At 48.8% G+C, this 14,355-nt stretch overlaps 1 protein-coding gene across 2 annotated transcripts; it reads left to right on the top strand.

Moving 5' to 3' along the window:
- The first annotated feature begins 4,754 nt into the window (after window positions 1-4,754).
- On the top strand, window positions 4,755-13,684 carry TAB1 (TGF-beta activated kinase 1 (MAP3K7) binding protein 1). Of its 2 annotated transcripts, none has more exons than XM_015628335.3 (11): window positions 4,755-5,074; window positions 5,794-5,930; window positions 6,122-6,275; window positions 6,870-6,956; window positions 7,503-7,641; window positions 8,121-8,234; window positions 10,599-10,710; window positions 10,812-10,956; window positions 11,340-11,562; window positions 11,844-12,000; window positions 13,001-13,684. In XM_015628335.3, the coding sequence occupies exons 1-11, from the start codon at window positions 4,823-4,825 to the stop codon at window positions 13,206-13,208; spliced, it is 1,728 nt and encodes a 575-aa protein (XP_015483821.1). In that variant the 5' UTR covers window positions 4,755-4,822; the 3' UTR covers window positions 13,209-13,684. The 2 variants fall into 2 exon arrangements, with proteins under 2 accessions (XP_015483821.1, XP_015483822.1); XM_015628336.2 differs by having other exon boundaries at window positions 4,947-5,030.
- Window positions 13,685-14,355: the final 671 nt, after the last annotated feature.

Here is a 14,355-nt window from a genome sequence, read left to right as displayed (position 1 = left end):
TGGATGGGGGACTTAGAGGAATATAGGATAAAAATCCATATGAAAATAAACACCTGTATTTCCACACCCAGGGAAGCAGATCTGTTTAGTCCTTTGATGTGTCTATCTCTGTTCATCTATGTGTGACCATTGCTCGGGTGTCTGGTGTACTGCAGGTTTTCAAAACATAATCAAATCCTGGGAAATGAACTCTCAGGGCCACAGTGGGTGTCAGTGATTGGTGGCCCACCACTAAAAAGGATCTTGTTTCAACAGGCTTTGCAATAAAAATGAAATTCAAAATCCCATCCTGTGCTGATGCTTAGCTAAAGCTTCCTTCTCATCCCTTTTTAATGAGTCTGTCACCCGAGTACCTGAGTATCACATTTCCCAGCCTTTGTGAGGTTTGAGGACAGTAAACAGAGGCACATGATGGTGAGCAGGCTCTAGCCATCCTCCAAACTGTCTCCCCTCTTGGGGCCACTATTGAGCACACACTGCAGCTGCACATCACATTATATATGTTGGTGGACCGACCCATCTGTTTCATGATTAATCTTTGTTTGGATAAAGACCCTTCCTACAGTCACAGCTTTTGGGGTGGATGTTTTGTGGAGATACCAAGCCCACAGAAAGGCAAATGTCTGTGTGGGCAATAATTGGAATTAAGAACTGGTGAGACAAGATGTTGCCAAAAACAAGCATTTTAGATGAGTAGGACTCCAACATTACTAGTTTGTTTGTGTTTTCTAATAGTTTGAAATCTCTTTAATTTTGCTCTCTGGTATTTCACATGCTTATGAGTCATGTTTTGAAGCTTCTCCCTGCAGCCATGACATCTAGAAACAATTCTGTCATAAAGCTGTTTTCTTTTTTTTTAAAGTTCACATAATCCCAGGACTCAAGGAGATGAAACTCTGTTTAGTGTATCGAGGAGTTCATTAAAATCATATGAAACAACCCATTTCCCTCCCTCAAAAATCCATCTGGCCTAAAACTGTACAAACTATGTTGCAGAGGTCTTGACTCTCTCTTGGGGGGATCAGGACTCTCATCATTTCCCCTTTCTCTGGCAGTAGGTCTCCACATTGGCTCACACACTCTAAGAGGGTGCTGGCGGAAGGAATCTATTGTTTCCAGCTTTCCTTCCTTAACACTTGTTCTTTTTATTGCCCCATCTTACTTTCCAGCATGCCTGGAAACAGTGGCCTGCAAAGAAGTGAGGAACATTAGCGCACCTGTACCTGTGGGAAGCATCAGGCTGAAGCTGGTAGATGAGGTGACCTCGGGGTGGAGCTGTGTGAGGACTCACAGCGCCACGCCCTCACCATACCTTTCTGCCTGCCGTAGGAGCAGAGCAAGTATGGCAAGCTGGCTCTGTCAGAGACACCTTTCCTTTTTTCCACGTCACCTCCTGCAAGCTTTGCCAAAAATCATAGCTTTCCTTTCCAGCCCCAGCTTCTGTTAACATCAAAACAGAAAAAAAAAAATATCTCCCTAAACATATCTCCCACATGATCAGTAGAGAGAAATTAAATGATGTGATGGCAATCTGGCAAATGGTTCCTGGTTTCTGAGCGCCTACAAGAGCACAGTGCAGGGGCTGCCCCAAGCTCCCTGCTCCCCGTGGCACGTTGCTCAGTCATGCTGTTCATCTTTCATCCAGCAGCCGAGGAGTGGCCATGCGTCTTCCTTTCCTGCAGAGAAAACTTCCATAAAAACAGGAAGGCAGCAGTACAGCTTGTCACCAGGAACACTGTGTGTATAATCCCTAGCTCTGGGGACAGAGAAAGTGGGAGATTACAAAAAGAGAGAGAGAGGAACGAGAAATGTGGGAATTTAACATAAGAGGGGGAGCTGTGTATCTGGTAGCCACTGAATCATATAATTCATTTACTTGTGCATGGATGGTGAGGTTCAGTGACCAATGTCCTGCATTCCTGGGGAGATCTTGGCTGCATGGGAATACAGCACAGCAATTTCTGAGAGGATTTGCAGAAAGTAAGAAGCATAAACAGAGGTTAAAATAAGTTTGATCAATACAGCCAGCAGAAACTCGGTGCACTATTTAATCTTTCAAGTGCTGCATAAAGCTTTCAATGACCAGACATTAATGGAGCAGCTTTCCAGCTTCTGTAGCACTTTCCTTTGGAGGACTGTGAAATGCTGGATAAACACATATTTAATGCTGCAAATGGCCTCATTTGCTAAAATCTACTATTTACTTTTTTCCTAAGTCAAGTAGCTAATTGACTTGCTCAAGGTTAAGGCAGAAGCTCAGTGACAGAACCACAGGAATATCCAGGCAGAATCTGGCACAAATATTTTCACCAAGAAAAAAATGCTTTGCAGCAGGTCTGCATTCCAGAGCAAACTGGCAGGAAAAAGATAAACCCAAATGACAAAGATCAGTGAGTACGAGCTGAAGCCAGATATTTAAATTAGGAACTGGGCACATTCTTAACTGCAAGGGGTGACAAAGCCATTGTACAAACAAGGGAAGTGGCACATTTTCTATCTTGTATCTTTAGGAATGTTGTTTTGCTCTCTCATTGACTTCACATTCTGCCTTATCACACTCTCACACAGACTCTGCTCTTGTTAGTCTCCAAAGAACTCACTTATGGATAGAAGACAGAAATGACTCCTGAATTCCCAGTCCTGCAATGCAATACGTACTGACAGTCTCTGGGCACACCCAAAGCCTTGCTGATTTCAGTGTCGCTCTGAGCAAGGACAGAGTCTGACTGTGCTCATCAAGGTGCATGACTGCAACCTTCAATGGCATTAAATAACCATAAGCTGCTGCTGCAATGCTGAAAAAGTGTCATCCTGTTTTAAAGCAAAGACACTTGCCTGTAGCTTTTTAATGACAAGGACAATGCTGTGCTATGCGTTTTTCTGCAGCACTGGGAATTCTTCTTTTGATACGGGCAAGAAAACAAATTTTTGTCAGTACTAAATCTGTCCGTCTTACTTCTAATACAGACTTCAGATCTACTCCTATAATTATTTGTACCTATTCACAGCTTTACTCACAGGAATACTCTGAATGACATCACTGAGACTGAGCTTATACAGAAGCCTAAACCTGAGGAAAATATTTGTAGACCCAGGTTCTAAATATAGCATTTTCTTCTATCTTTGCGTAATATAAGCTTTTATAAAAGTAATTCTGCCAGTGTACCTATTTCTGCTTGAATGTCTGTATATTTGTGAGCCTTGCATGAAGGGGAAGGATCTGTAATCTTTGTATATTTTGAAGAAAGAAATGTAAGAAAACAACAGACAAAGGATTTACAGGAAAGGAAGCTGGGAATCCTCTGGCAGAAACCCCTGCAGCAAAAGCCATCATTCCATAGAATGAGGTTAATTAACTGGCAATTATTTCTGAAGTGCATCTGAATCTAATATATCTGCTCCAAAGATGTCATTAGAAGTGTATCAAGCCACTGCTGAAAGTCAAGACTATTTAACACTCCCACCCTCACCACAGCTGCACTGCTACCCATGACTGAAACTGCACGTCTCTCATGTTGGAGCCCCTGCAGCCACAATACACACAGGGAACACACAGGGCTCTTCCCCAAGCCCTTGCTGCCACAGCCTGACTACTGGCCATCACTCACATTAAGAAACGCCATTCACGCTCCTGGAGGGCTCTTCTGCTGACTTAGAATATTGAGAAAGCAGTGAGATTGAATCTTGTGTCTTCCCTCCTCCCCCAGCTGAGCTGATTCAATGGAAACAGCCTGTGTCTGCCAAGGATGGATCTTAAATAAGAGCAAAATCAGTGGTCTCTGCTTTTGTCTGTATTGCTCAGGCAGGCACACAAGTGATTTTTACTGTTGTGCCTGGCTCAGGACTACCAAGAACTGCTCCAAACTGCGCTGAGGATTGAGAACCGCTTGTCATCTGTCCTAGACACCTTCCTACTGCTTCCCTGAGGACATGGTCCAACTACATTTTTGTTATGGCCTGCAAAAGAGGGAGCTGAAGTGCAGGACACAGACTTGACAAGCTGAGACACATGGATGCCTTGGATGCAGTGCCCATGGAACAGGGTGCAGCTGAGAGCTGGTACCTGGGCTGAGTCTTCCCTAGAGGTTGCTTGAAACATGATGCACTACTAAGAAAACCATTTCAACACCAGGCTACCTCAGGGCTCTCTGGCACTCAGGGTGAGCCCATTTCACAGGATCCAGGATTCACATTATCAATTGCACCTCAAGGACTGTGTTTTCAGCCCCTCACTTTAAAAAGGTCATTGAGATGCTGAAGCAGGTCCAGCAAAAGGCAACAAGGCTTGTGAAAGATCTACAAAACACATCTTATGTGGAGCAGCTGAGGGACCTGGGTCTTTTTTTAGTCTAAAGAGGAGGCTAAGGAAGGACCTCATTGCTCTCTAAAACACGTGAAAAGAGGTTGTAGTGAGGTGAGGGCTGGTCTCTTCTACTGTGCCTGCAGTAAGAGAACTCGAGGAAATGGCCTTGAGACAGGGGAGATTCAGATTAGATATTAGACATTTTTTTCCCCACTGTTTTGGTGGAATAGGCTGGAATTCTGTTCAGCCATTGGAACAGGCTGCCCACGGAGGTGATGGAGTCACCATCCCTGGGGGTGTTTAAGCAGCATGTGATGCGGTTTAGGGCTTACAGTGGCAGTGCTGGGTGGACAGTCGGACTGGACGATGTCAAACGCCTCTCCCAACCCCGAAGATCCCATGGTTGTGTATGATCCTCACAACCCTGCCCCTCTTTCCCCCACCTCCACACACACACCCGCTGGCAGCGGCGGCCAACAGGTGCTTCTTTCTCACACACTTGAAGGTCACGGGTAAGAAATGGAGCTGCCTGCACCCCGCCTAGAGCAGAAGGAAGCTGTAAGGACAGGTAAACTTCCAAGCGCTCCAGCTCCGAGCGCTCTCCTCAGGCCCTGCCCGGCGCCGCCTCACGCGGGGGCGGGGCCTGAGCGGGCCCGAGCTGTGGCGGGCGGGAGGCGGCCGCTCCCGCTCCAAGATGGCGGCACAGAGGAGGAGTCTGCTGCAGAGTGTGAGTGGCATCTTCCCCCCCTCCGTGCACACGCACCCCCCAAGGTGGGTGCGAGGGAGTCCCCGGGCCTCCTCCTCACCCGCCCCCCGCGTTGCCGTGTGGGAAGGGGGAGGTCCCCCCGCCGTGGGGCGGTGGGGTGCTGCTCTGCCGCCCGCTGTGCCGTCTGAGGGCAGGGGGTCCCGGGCGGCGGAGGTCCGTGCGTGGTCAGCGGTCCGCACGCTGGGCTGACCGGCCGCTCTGCAGCGCACGGTGGGCGACAGGTGGCTGCGGGGGCCGTGCCAGTGCTGCGGGCGTCGGGGTGCCTGCGGGTGTCAGGGGGCAGCTGGCTCGGCTTTGCAGGCCGAGCGGGAGATGGCGGGCCCGGGGATGTTTGTCTAATTGCTGGCTGCAGCAGCAGGCCCCAGTCCCTTGTCCTGCTTGAGTAGTCCTGGGAGAATCCAGAGCTTTCCCTGCACTCCCGTGCCAGGGGTGCCTGAGGATCTGATTCACCATCGGAATAGCTAAGCTAATGCTGTGGAGTGCAAAACTTGCACACAGATTTCGTGTCTGGTTTCTGTTAAGAAGAGCCGAAGTGCAGACAGAACTTAGCTTCAGAGGGAAGGGATGTGGTAAGCGATGCTGTTCTCCAGCGGGGAAATGCGGAGTTATTGGCAGTGCTACTAGTTAGCAAAGTAGGGGTGGACTGGTAATCTGTACAGGACTATGATCCTCACTTCATGATGCTTGGGGTTTACATGGTCTCTTTCCTCTTCCTCTCTGCCAGGAACAGCAGCCCAGTTGGACAGATGACTTACCATCCTGCCATCTCTCTGGGGTGGGTTCAGCTCCAAACCGTTCCTACAGTGCAGATGGCAAGGGGACAGAGGGTCACCCCTTGGAAGATAACTGGTTAAAATTCAGGTAAGTGGGTTGCACCTGGGACACCAACTCCTGCTGGCACAAGAGCAGGTAAAAGAGGTATTTAGTTTGTCACACAGGACATGGAAAAAGAGGGTGGGGCCTGAACACGCAAGAGGTGTCTACGGGAACTTGTTACTGGTATCTGTGTCTTGCAGTGATCTGTGACCTCTTTGCTTCTACCCTCTTGGCAGGAGCGAGAACAACTGCTACCTCTATGGTGTCTTCAATGGTTATGATGGCAACCGAGTCACCAACTTTGTGGGTCAGAGGCTCTCTGCAGAACTGCTGCTGGGCCAGCTCCACGCAGATCACAGCGATGCTGATGTGCGTCGAGTTCTGCTGCAGGTAAAGAAGCTTTGAGTGGGAGCAGCTCCTGCTTCTTCCACTACCCACCTCCTCTTTGCCATCAGGGGAGCAGCATCTGATTTCTGTGGGGGTTGGAAACATCTGGTGGTTGCAGTTGCACTCATCCTGAGCATCTGTAGTGCTTTGTTTCACTCTTGCCTCATCCCATCTGTCCCCTGGCTCCACCAGCACAGTGCTGAGAGCTCTCCAGGAAGCTGCAGCCAGTCTTCCCTGGATGTGTAGGAACAAGTTAGCCTATGAAGGAGATGACAGTGAGTGAAGGAGAGAACTTAATGTGTGGGGAGATGGATTTGTGAGTGTGCTTTCTTGAGTGACAGGATCAACACACAAGATCAGATAGGTCTCTGACATTGCTGTGAATGTTATTTTTATGGTGTTTTGAGTTGTTGCAGATTGTTCTTACAAGCTGTTAACTACTTGTGCTGAAACAATTGTGTTTCAATGTGCTGTAGTGGTCCTTGAAAATCTGTATGTACAGTGATTATGAGCTGGTCTTAGAGAGGTGAGGATGGGTTGCCCCAAAGTCTGTAGGCATTGGATAAGAGGTTAGCTTCTCTTCATGGACTTTTTTAGGCTTTTGATGTGGTGGAAAGAAGTTTCCTGGAGTCCATTGATGATGCCTTGGCAGAGAAGGCCAGCCTGCAGTCTCAGCTACCAGAGGTAATGTACCCTTAAGAGTAGAGCTTGCTGGAGGTCCCACCTTCCAGCTTGCTGGATGAGGTTTGGGCATATTAGTCAGTTTGATCCAAAGGAGGCTGTAAGTGAAAGTTACATGGTTCTCTTCTGGAATCTTGCATGAAGTGAAGTTAGTGCCTTGGTCCATTTCCCAGATTTCCCCCTGTTCATACTGGCACTAGACCTGACATTGTTTATCTGAGTACAGAACTGAGTGTATGACAGAGAGGAGTTCAGCCTGTACGTGTGGCTCTTCCAGGACAAAGCCATGCAGATGAGAGGAAAGGCCTCAAATTTGCACAGCATCTGGGCAAATATGGGCTCCATTCTTCAAGTGTAATGGGCTGTCAAGAATGACATCAAAGCTGTGTCATTTGCTAGGATTGAACAGGAAATTTTATGTCTTGTACAGGCATGACAGAAGGCTAAGATTTGTCAAGATGAGTCCCCTCCCTACAGAATTTTTATTTCAGTTGTGATCTCTGTGTTGTGGACTGTGCGTTTAAGCTTCCCCCTCATTTTGGCTTCCAGGGCGTCCCTCACCACCAGCTCCCTCCTCAGTACCAGAAGATTGTGGAGAGACTGAAAGTTGTAGAGCAGGAGATCTCTGGAGGAGCCATGGCTATTGTGGCTGTTGTTCTCAACAACAAGCTCTACATCGCCAACGTGGGTGAGTTGTTTTTTGTCAGTTGCTCAGTCTCAGAATTCCTGAGGACGGCAGGGGTTCTAGGAAGTAAAAGAAATTTGAGTGTGGGGGAGAGTGTCTTTGGTCTGTGGCCAAGCAGCAATATACTTGCTACTTACACAAGCACTTGAAATCAGCCTGGCTCTTCATCCCTGCAGATGTTGGCTGATGTGGTGCATGTGGCTAAAGAACAGAGGGGAAAGGGGTTGAGAGGAGTAGTGCAGGTTCACTGACAAATAGGGAACTTTCTCGGGAAGTAGCGGCTCAGGTCTGGATGGAGAGCTGCCTAGCAGGCCCACTATGCTGCTTGCAAGGCTGCCTTTTGGAGACCATGATGAGACAGTACATGAGCCTTTCTCTTCTTTTCTGTCTTTATTCCCATCTCTGTTCCTTTTCCCTTTGGATATGTTCTCCCTGTAAAAGGCAGGGCTATCTGGTGCCTCATCTCGCTGCTCCCACTGCAGGTACCAATCGGGCACTGCTGTGCAAGTCCACGGTGGATGGGCTGCAGGTGACCCAGCTCAACGTGGACCATACGACAGAGAATGAAGACGAACTTTTTCGCTTCTCTCAGCTGGGTGAGTATTTGGGTTTCGTGTTCTTAGCTGAGAACATTGCATGACTGTTTATCTGGGACCAAGAATGACTTAAGCCACGGGAACAATAAATAACCATAAAAAGAAGCTTACTGTGTTTCCAGATGATAAGTTTGGTGCTTTCTTTTTGTGCCTTTTTAGCCATTCTGGGGCTACAGGGTAAGTAAGCTCATCTCACCGACCCAGCAGAAAACTACACTTTTGTTTCAAGTTTTGAGTGTTAGTTTTGTGTCCAGCTGCCAAAGTGGCATTGATTTGCCCTCCAGCTGTTACTGTAGTCGATAGGAAGGCAGGAGTGGAAGCACAGAGCCAGAGGGTAGAAGTGAAGTAGACAATGTATGACGGCTCCTGTGGAGGCAAACCACAGTTATGCTGCTTTAAGTTCTGTGTGATGCCTCACCCTCAGGATGGTACATTTCAATTTGCCTTTGTACGAGCTGCTGCTGAAAAAAAGCAGCTTCACTTCAGACAGAGCCAGGCCAAGCATTGGCATTTACTCCTCTCACATCAGTAACTACTGAACTCTTAATGCTGACATTTTGCTTTAGGCAATTTCCCTTTTCCTTTACAGTGGTTGACATGTTTGCTTTCGTGGTCTAGAGCTAACCCAGACCCACTTGTGTGATTGCTGGTAACCAAATTCTTCTTGTTGAGATATTTGGGTCCTGTACTTTCATTTAGGCAGACCTAAGGTGGCATTCTTCATTAGATTCACCTGGCAGATGTATTCTTATTGGGTGAGTCTGGTAATGTGTAATTTCTGCTGCTAGGTCTTGTTATATTCTATTTCTCTTTCATTCTCACTCCTACTCCTGCACTTAGGGTTACGTGTTGTGAAACAGAACACTGAATACAAGAATCCAGGGAATTACTACCAAAAATGCAGAATTCATCTGCAGTCCATGGGAAAACAGGGATCTGTTAGATGTACCAACCTTAACTTGGTGCAGCACTGGTGCTCCTGCCTACAGTCCCAGCAGAAGGAAGATCCTGTGGAACCAGACAGCGTGCACAAGCTGTTTTGGGGGCCCAAGGGAGGTTGTTTTTGGGCTAGCTTGAAGCACAGTGGTAAGAGGTAGTGGGGATAGCATCTGTCATGATGGTGCCTGTGCCACCCCTGTCTTGGGGGAAGGATGGGAGAGCTCTTGTGCTTTGTGGTTCTTCAGCCAGCACATCACAGCTTGTTCAGTGCCCTGGGAGAGTTGCTGTGATTTAGACATGACCTCTCTGGCATCCTGTGGGCCTCCCTGTGTTTGTGTCTGTTGATGGCATGTACCTCCCCTGCCAGAGCTGGCAAATGAGCCAGGCTGTGTTGATGAGTCAGTTGTGGTCTGCAGCAGATGGAGGACTTGTGTCTTACTGCTGGGGTAGGTGTGGAGCCATCTGTGCAGAGAGGTTTGCTTTGGCTCAAAGGGAGAGTTTCAGCTGGACCCCTGCCTTCACCTTGTACTGAGGACAGTCATCCTTAGATAAAATCCTGGTGTTTTGGCTGATTGCTCTAGGTATAATGAGGAAGGGGGGTTGCCAGAACAGACCAGGTAAGTGGGTCAACTGCTCCAAGTCCTGCCTCAAGTAGCAGCAGCACTCAGATGGTCCCTGTTGGAACCTTCCTCTAGATGGGATTACTTCCTAGGCCCTTCCAGAGCTATATCACCATAAGTTTATTTAAATAAATACTTGTTTGATCATTGTTCTTATTTTGGGAGTAGCCCACATCAATTTGAGCACTTGAGCAAATTCAGTGCCTTTTGTAGATAGTTCTCCTTTTCTCAGAATCACAACATGGGTAAGGTTGGAAGGGGCCACCATGGGTCATCTGGTCCAAGCTCCTGCTCAAGGAGGGTCTTCCCTGAGCACATTGTTATTCAAGATACTCAGTTCAGTTTCTTGTTAGTGAAATTGCCATGTGGAGCTTAGGAACAGGGGTTAGTTACAGGTGATAGAAGAAGCAGAATCCTTCACATATGTTTTCCTGATTCCTGCCTTCTCCTCCCATCACACAGTCCAGAGCTGACAGGCGCAGATGTTCCGCTGCCTTTTCGGCAAATGCCTGTGCAGCCAGGCCAGCTGCTGCTGGTGGCTTTGGACCAGGATGTGGGCTTTGTCTCAGGGCCAACTGTTGCACTCAAAGTATGCCTGCTGGGTTGTGTGTGTCTCCTTCCCAGCTTGGAACTAATGAAAAGGTGTCCCTTGGAACATAGCTATTTCTTTTCTCCCTCTTTAGCTCCTGATGATTCTTCGGTGTCTCATTTTGTCTTACAGTTCTGTGTAACTGTTTCTTTTCTCAGAGGAAGTTCTGCAACTTTCACAAAGTTAATGAAGCATTTTTGGTTTTCAATTTGGCAGGCTTGGATGCAGGGAAAATAAAACAAGTGGGAACTATTCGTGGGCAGGAAAGCACTCGGCGCATTGGAGATTACAAAGTCAAATACGGTTATACGGATATTGAACTCCTCAGGTCAGAAAAACTCAGCTGTGGGGTTTTAAGCCTTCCTTCATCATCACTCCATTCTCATCTACTACATCACCATTAAATGCTAAATTACTGTCTCTTTCCAGTGCTGCTAAATCTAAGCCCATCATAGCAGAGCCTGAAATCCACGGAGGGCACTCGCTGGATGGGGTAACGGGCTTCTTGGTGCTCATGTCGGAAGGGCTCTACAAAGCACTGGAGGCAGCTCATGGGCCTGGGCAGGCCAACCAGGTGAGCCTACTCACAAGGGAGACGTTCTCGTTTCTATTGACTCACTCCAGCAGTGTCAGCTGCTCTCATACAGGCTCCTCCTCATCTGTGCTGTCAGTGCTGGCCAGGCTGAATGCCTGTGCCACCCCATTCCAGGCTAATGATATGGGAGCTGCTTTGCCAAGCCAGTTCTTCTAGGCAGCTGCCTGTCCCTTAGGAGTAGTAGCCCACTAAAGGGAGTGGGATGACTCAAGGCACAAAAGCACAATATCAGCAGGTAAGCATCACAGTCAGATGAGTTGCCATAAAAACTCTTAGATCAGATGGCAGGAAAAGGTTTCCTCCAGAATCTCCTAGAAATCTTTCCTCTGGTGACTTTTTTTTTTTTCCCTTTCTGTGCCCAGGAAATTGCAGCCATGATAGCCACAGAGTTTGCCAAACAGACGTCACTGGATGCTGTGGCACAAGCAGTGGTGGACCGAGTTAAGCGCATTCACTGTGACACTTTTGCCAGTGGTGGGGAGCGGTCCAAGTTCTGTCCCCGTCACGAAGACATGACACTCCTTGTGAGGAATTTTGGGTACCCCCTGGGTGAGATGAGCCAGCCCACGCTGACACCAACGCAAGGTGTGTTGGGGAGAGAATGAAACGTAATGGGGTGAGGAAGATAAGATCTCTTTATTGATCCAGCACTCACCTCACATTGGGACAGGAGGTGGTTGGTGTAGAAGGAATTTTCTTATTAAACAGATTATTTTGAGATGTGGAATCTGTGACAATTTGACAGGATACAGTACAGCATCAAGGGCACTTCGATACAAATTTTTGGGGTTTTTTGCTGCTGTGCTGCACCCTCAGTTACTCATGTGTGAACTGCATTTTATAGTTTCTGTTTTCTCCCTTCTCAGGAGGCCGTGTCTACCCAGTCTCTGTGCCATATTCCAGCTCCCAAAGCACGAGCAAGACAAGTGTCACGCTGTCTCTTGTCATGCCTTCTCAAGGCCAGATGGTCAATGGTGCCCACAGCAGCTCAACTCTGGATGAAGCCACCCCCACCCTCACTAAGTAAAGTCCTGCTCTCTTGCTTCCCACAGTTTTCCCTGCACCTCATGCTGTATGAAGTGGTTGAAAAGCAGAGACAGCTGTTAGTTACCTGTCAGTCAGTCCCTTATCTGGAGCGTGCTCCCCCCCACACTACAGTATTGACAGTCAGCATAATGTGTTAGCTGGAAAGCGATGGTGTGAGGAGTGGGAATGAGTGAAGCAGCAGCTCTGAAGCCAGCTCTGGCGACATGCCTTGGGAGCAGCATCTGCTGCTGTTGGTGGAGGGCAGTGAGCAGCCCTTCTCTTTGGATCTCGTGTGCCAAGCGTGTTGGGTGCTGTGCACAGAGAGGGAGTGTGGGTGCCCTTCATTTCAGCAAGGAGGAGGGATTATGCAGGTCACCTGTAAGGCTCTTGGAGAGGCTGCGCTGCTGAAGGTGATTTGCTTACAGGCACAGCCAAGGAAAGAAAAGTGGGTAATGCTTAAAATTGGGTCCACTCTGCAGGGTCATACTAGTTAGTGGCTGTGGTTTAGGTTGGGCCCTTGGCACTGGACAGTGTGTACACACTGCACAGTGAAGAAGCTCTGTGGGTATTGTGCTGTGTAGCTCCAGCAACAATGAGGCTGACACACTAGAGCTGCTTTGGCTGCAGCACAGGTCATGCAAGAATAGCTTTCCTCACTGCCAGACTCTTCCCGTAAAGCTCATACTGTTCTGGGTATGGGGAGGCCAGCAGAGTGCATGCCTGGCTTTTTACTGCTTCCTCTCTGTTCCTCAGATGCCTGGTTGTACTTAAGGCCTTCCAGTTAATGTGAATCAGATACCTTTGGTGGAGAACCAAATTCCAATCAGTTCTCGACACTTTTAGTGCTCTCATAGAGCACATGACTGCAACTTTTTACCTGTCGGCTAGGATAGCTTGATCTGTGAAGAAACTGGTGCTTGTTCTGGTGCTTTTCCTGTCCAGTGCCTCAGGTGGAGTAGAATAAAGATGTTTATGTTCTCTCTTTTTCCCTCCTTAGCCAAAGCCCAACTGTGACGCTGCAGTCGACCAATACTCACACGCAGAGCAGCAGCTCGAGTTCAGATGGAGGTCTCTTCCGCTCCCGACCCACCCACTCGCTCCAGCCAGATGAGGATGGGCGTGTGGAGCCCTACGTGGATTTTGCAGAGTTTTACCGGCTTTGGAACATGGACCATGGCGAGCAGGGAGCACTGACTGTGTCCTAACGTGTATCTGCCTCCTGCAGACACCTCGTGCTCGTCTGTGTGAGCAAAGACTGAGGCAAGAGTGAGAGTGTTGCACTGAGGGCTGCGTTTGCCCAGAGCTGGCTCCTAGCCAGGATGTGCTGCACACTGAGCAAGGGATCTCGTGCACTACACACGTGTTGCCGTGCTCCCAATCCTGCCCAGCCCTGGGACACCCTGGGAACAGGGGAAGGGGTCTTGAATGCAGCCCTCACTGCAGGTTTTTGCGAATAAAGGTGTGGAGAGGGCTCCTTGTGGATCAGGCAGGAGTCGGGCCCGTACGAAGGCTGCGTGTGTGCGCGTGTGTAGGTGTACACGTGTGTACCTGCGTGTGTGTGTGTGTATGCTGTCATAATGTTTCCACAACTCAATTCATAATGCTGTGATTCCAGTGTTCAACTCCATAGAAGATACCTCTATTTTGCAGAATAAATAACTTATAGCTACAGTCACTGGCACCCATGTGGCTTGCTCTCTTCCTTATAATGTTGTGTGTGGGTGTGACAGCTCCTCCTGGTGAAACCTTCTATTCCTCCTGAACAGAGGCTTGCACCTTGCAGGAGGAAAGCTTCTGCTGAAAATGTGGCCTGAAGGCCTTGCAGGTGACTTACAAGCATAAGCTCTTTGTCTACTTATTTCCTGAGCTTTGGCAGAGAATTATGGCTTAGAGTCAAACCATAAATACGGGTTATTGTTTTTCATAGGTAAAATGCACGTTTTTTTCCCTTAATGTAGGCCATCTGGAAAGGTGTAGAGGGCAGGTGGAGTTTGTAATGAAGTTTGCCTGTACAAGTACCTGGTGCTGCGCAGCTGGAAGTCACAACTCTGTCGTGGTGCCTTGAAGATGCAGATGGGCACCCTCGCATCAGAGCGGGGAGGTGTGCAGCGACGAGAGGAGTGTCCTGCTGGCTGCACACAGGAGCCCATCTCGCCTGGATTTGCTGGCCGAGGCGTCGGGATCACGGCAATCCTCCTCTTCAGTTCAGGTTTCTGACGGCAGGCGGCAAGCGAGGCTCTTCCCTCCCGGCTCCAGCCATCCCCTGAGCCTGCCTCGCTCCCTGCGAGCCTTTCCCCGGCAAACACGGGAGGCCTCGGGGGCGACCCGCAGCACCTGGGACCTCTGGGGCGT

This window comes from Parus major, chromosome 1A, assembly GCF_001522545.3.
Source record: "Parus major isolate Abel chromosome 1A, Parus_major1.1, whole genome shotgun sequence".
Lineage (NCBI taxonomy): Eukaryota > Metazoa > Chordata > Aves > Passeriformes > Paridae > Parus > Parus major.
This window is presented reverse-complemented; position numbering and strand designations above follow the sequence as displayed.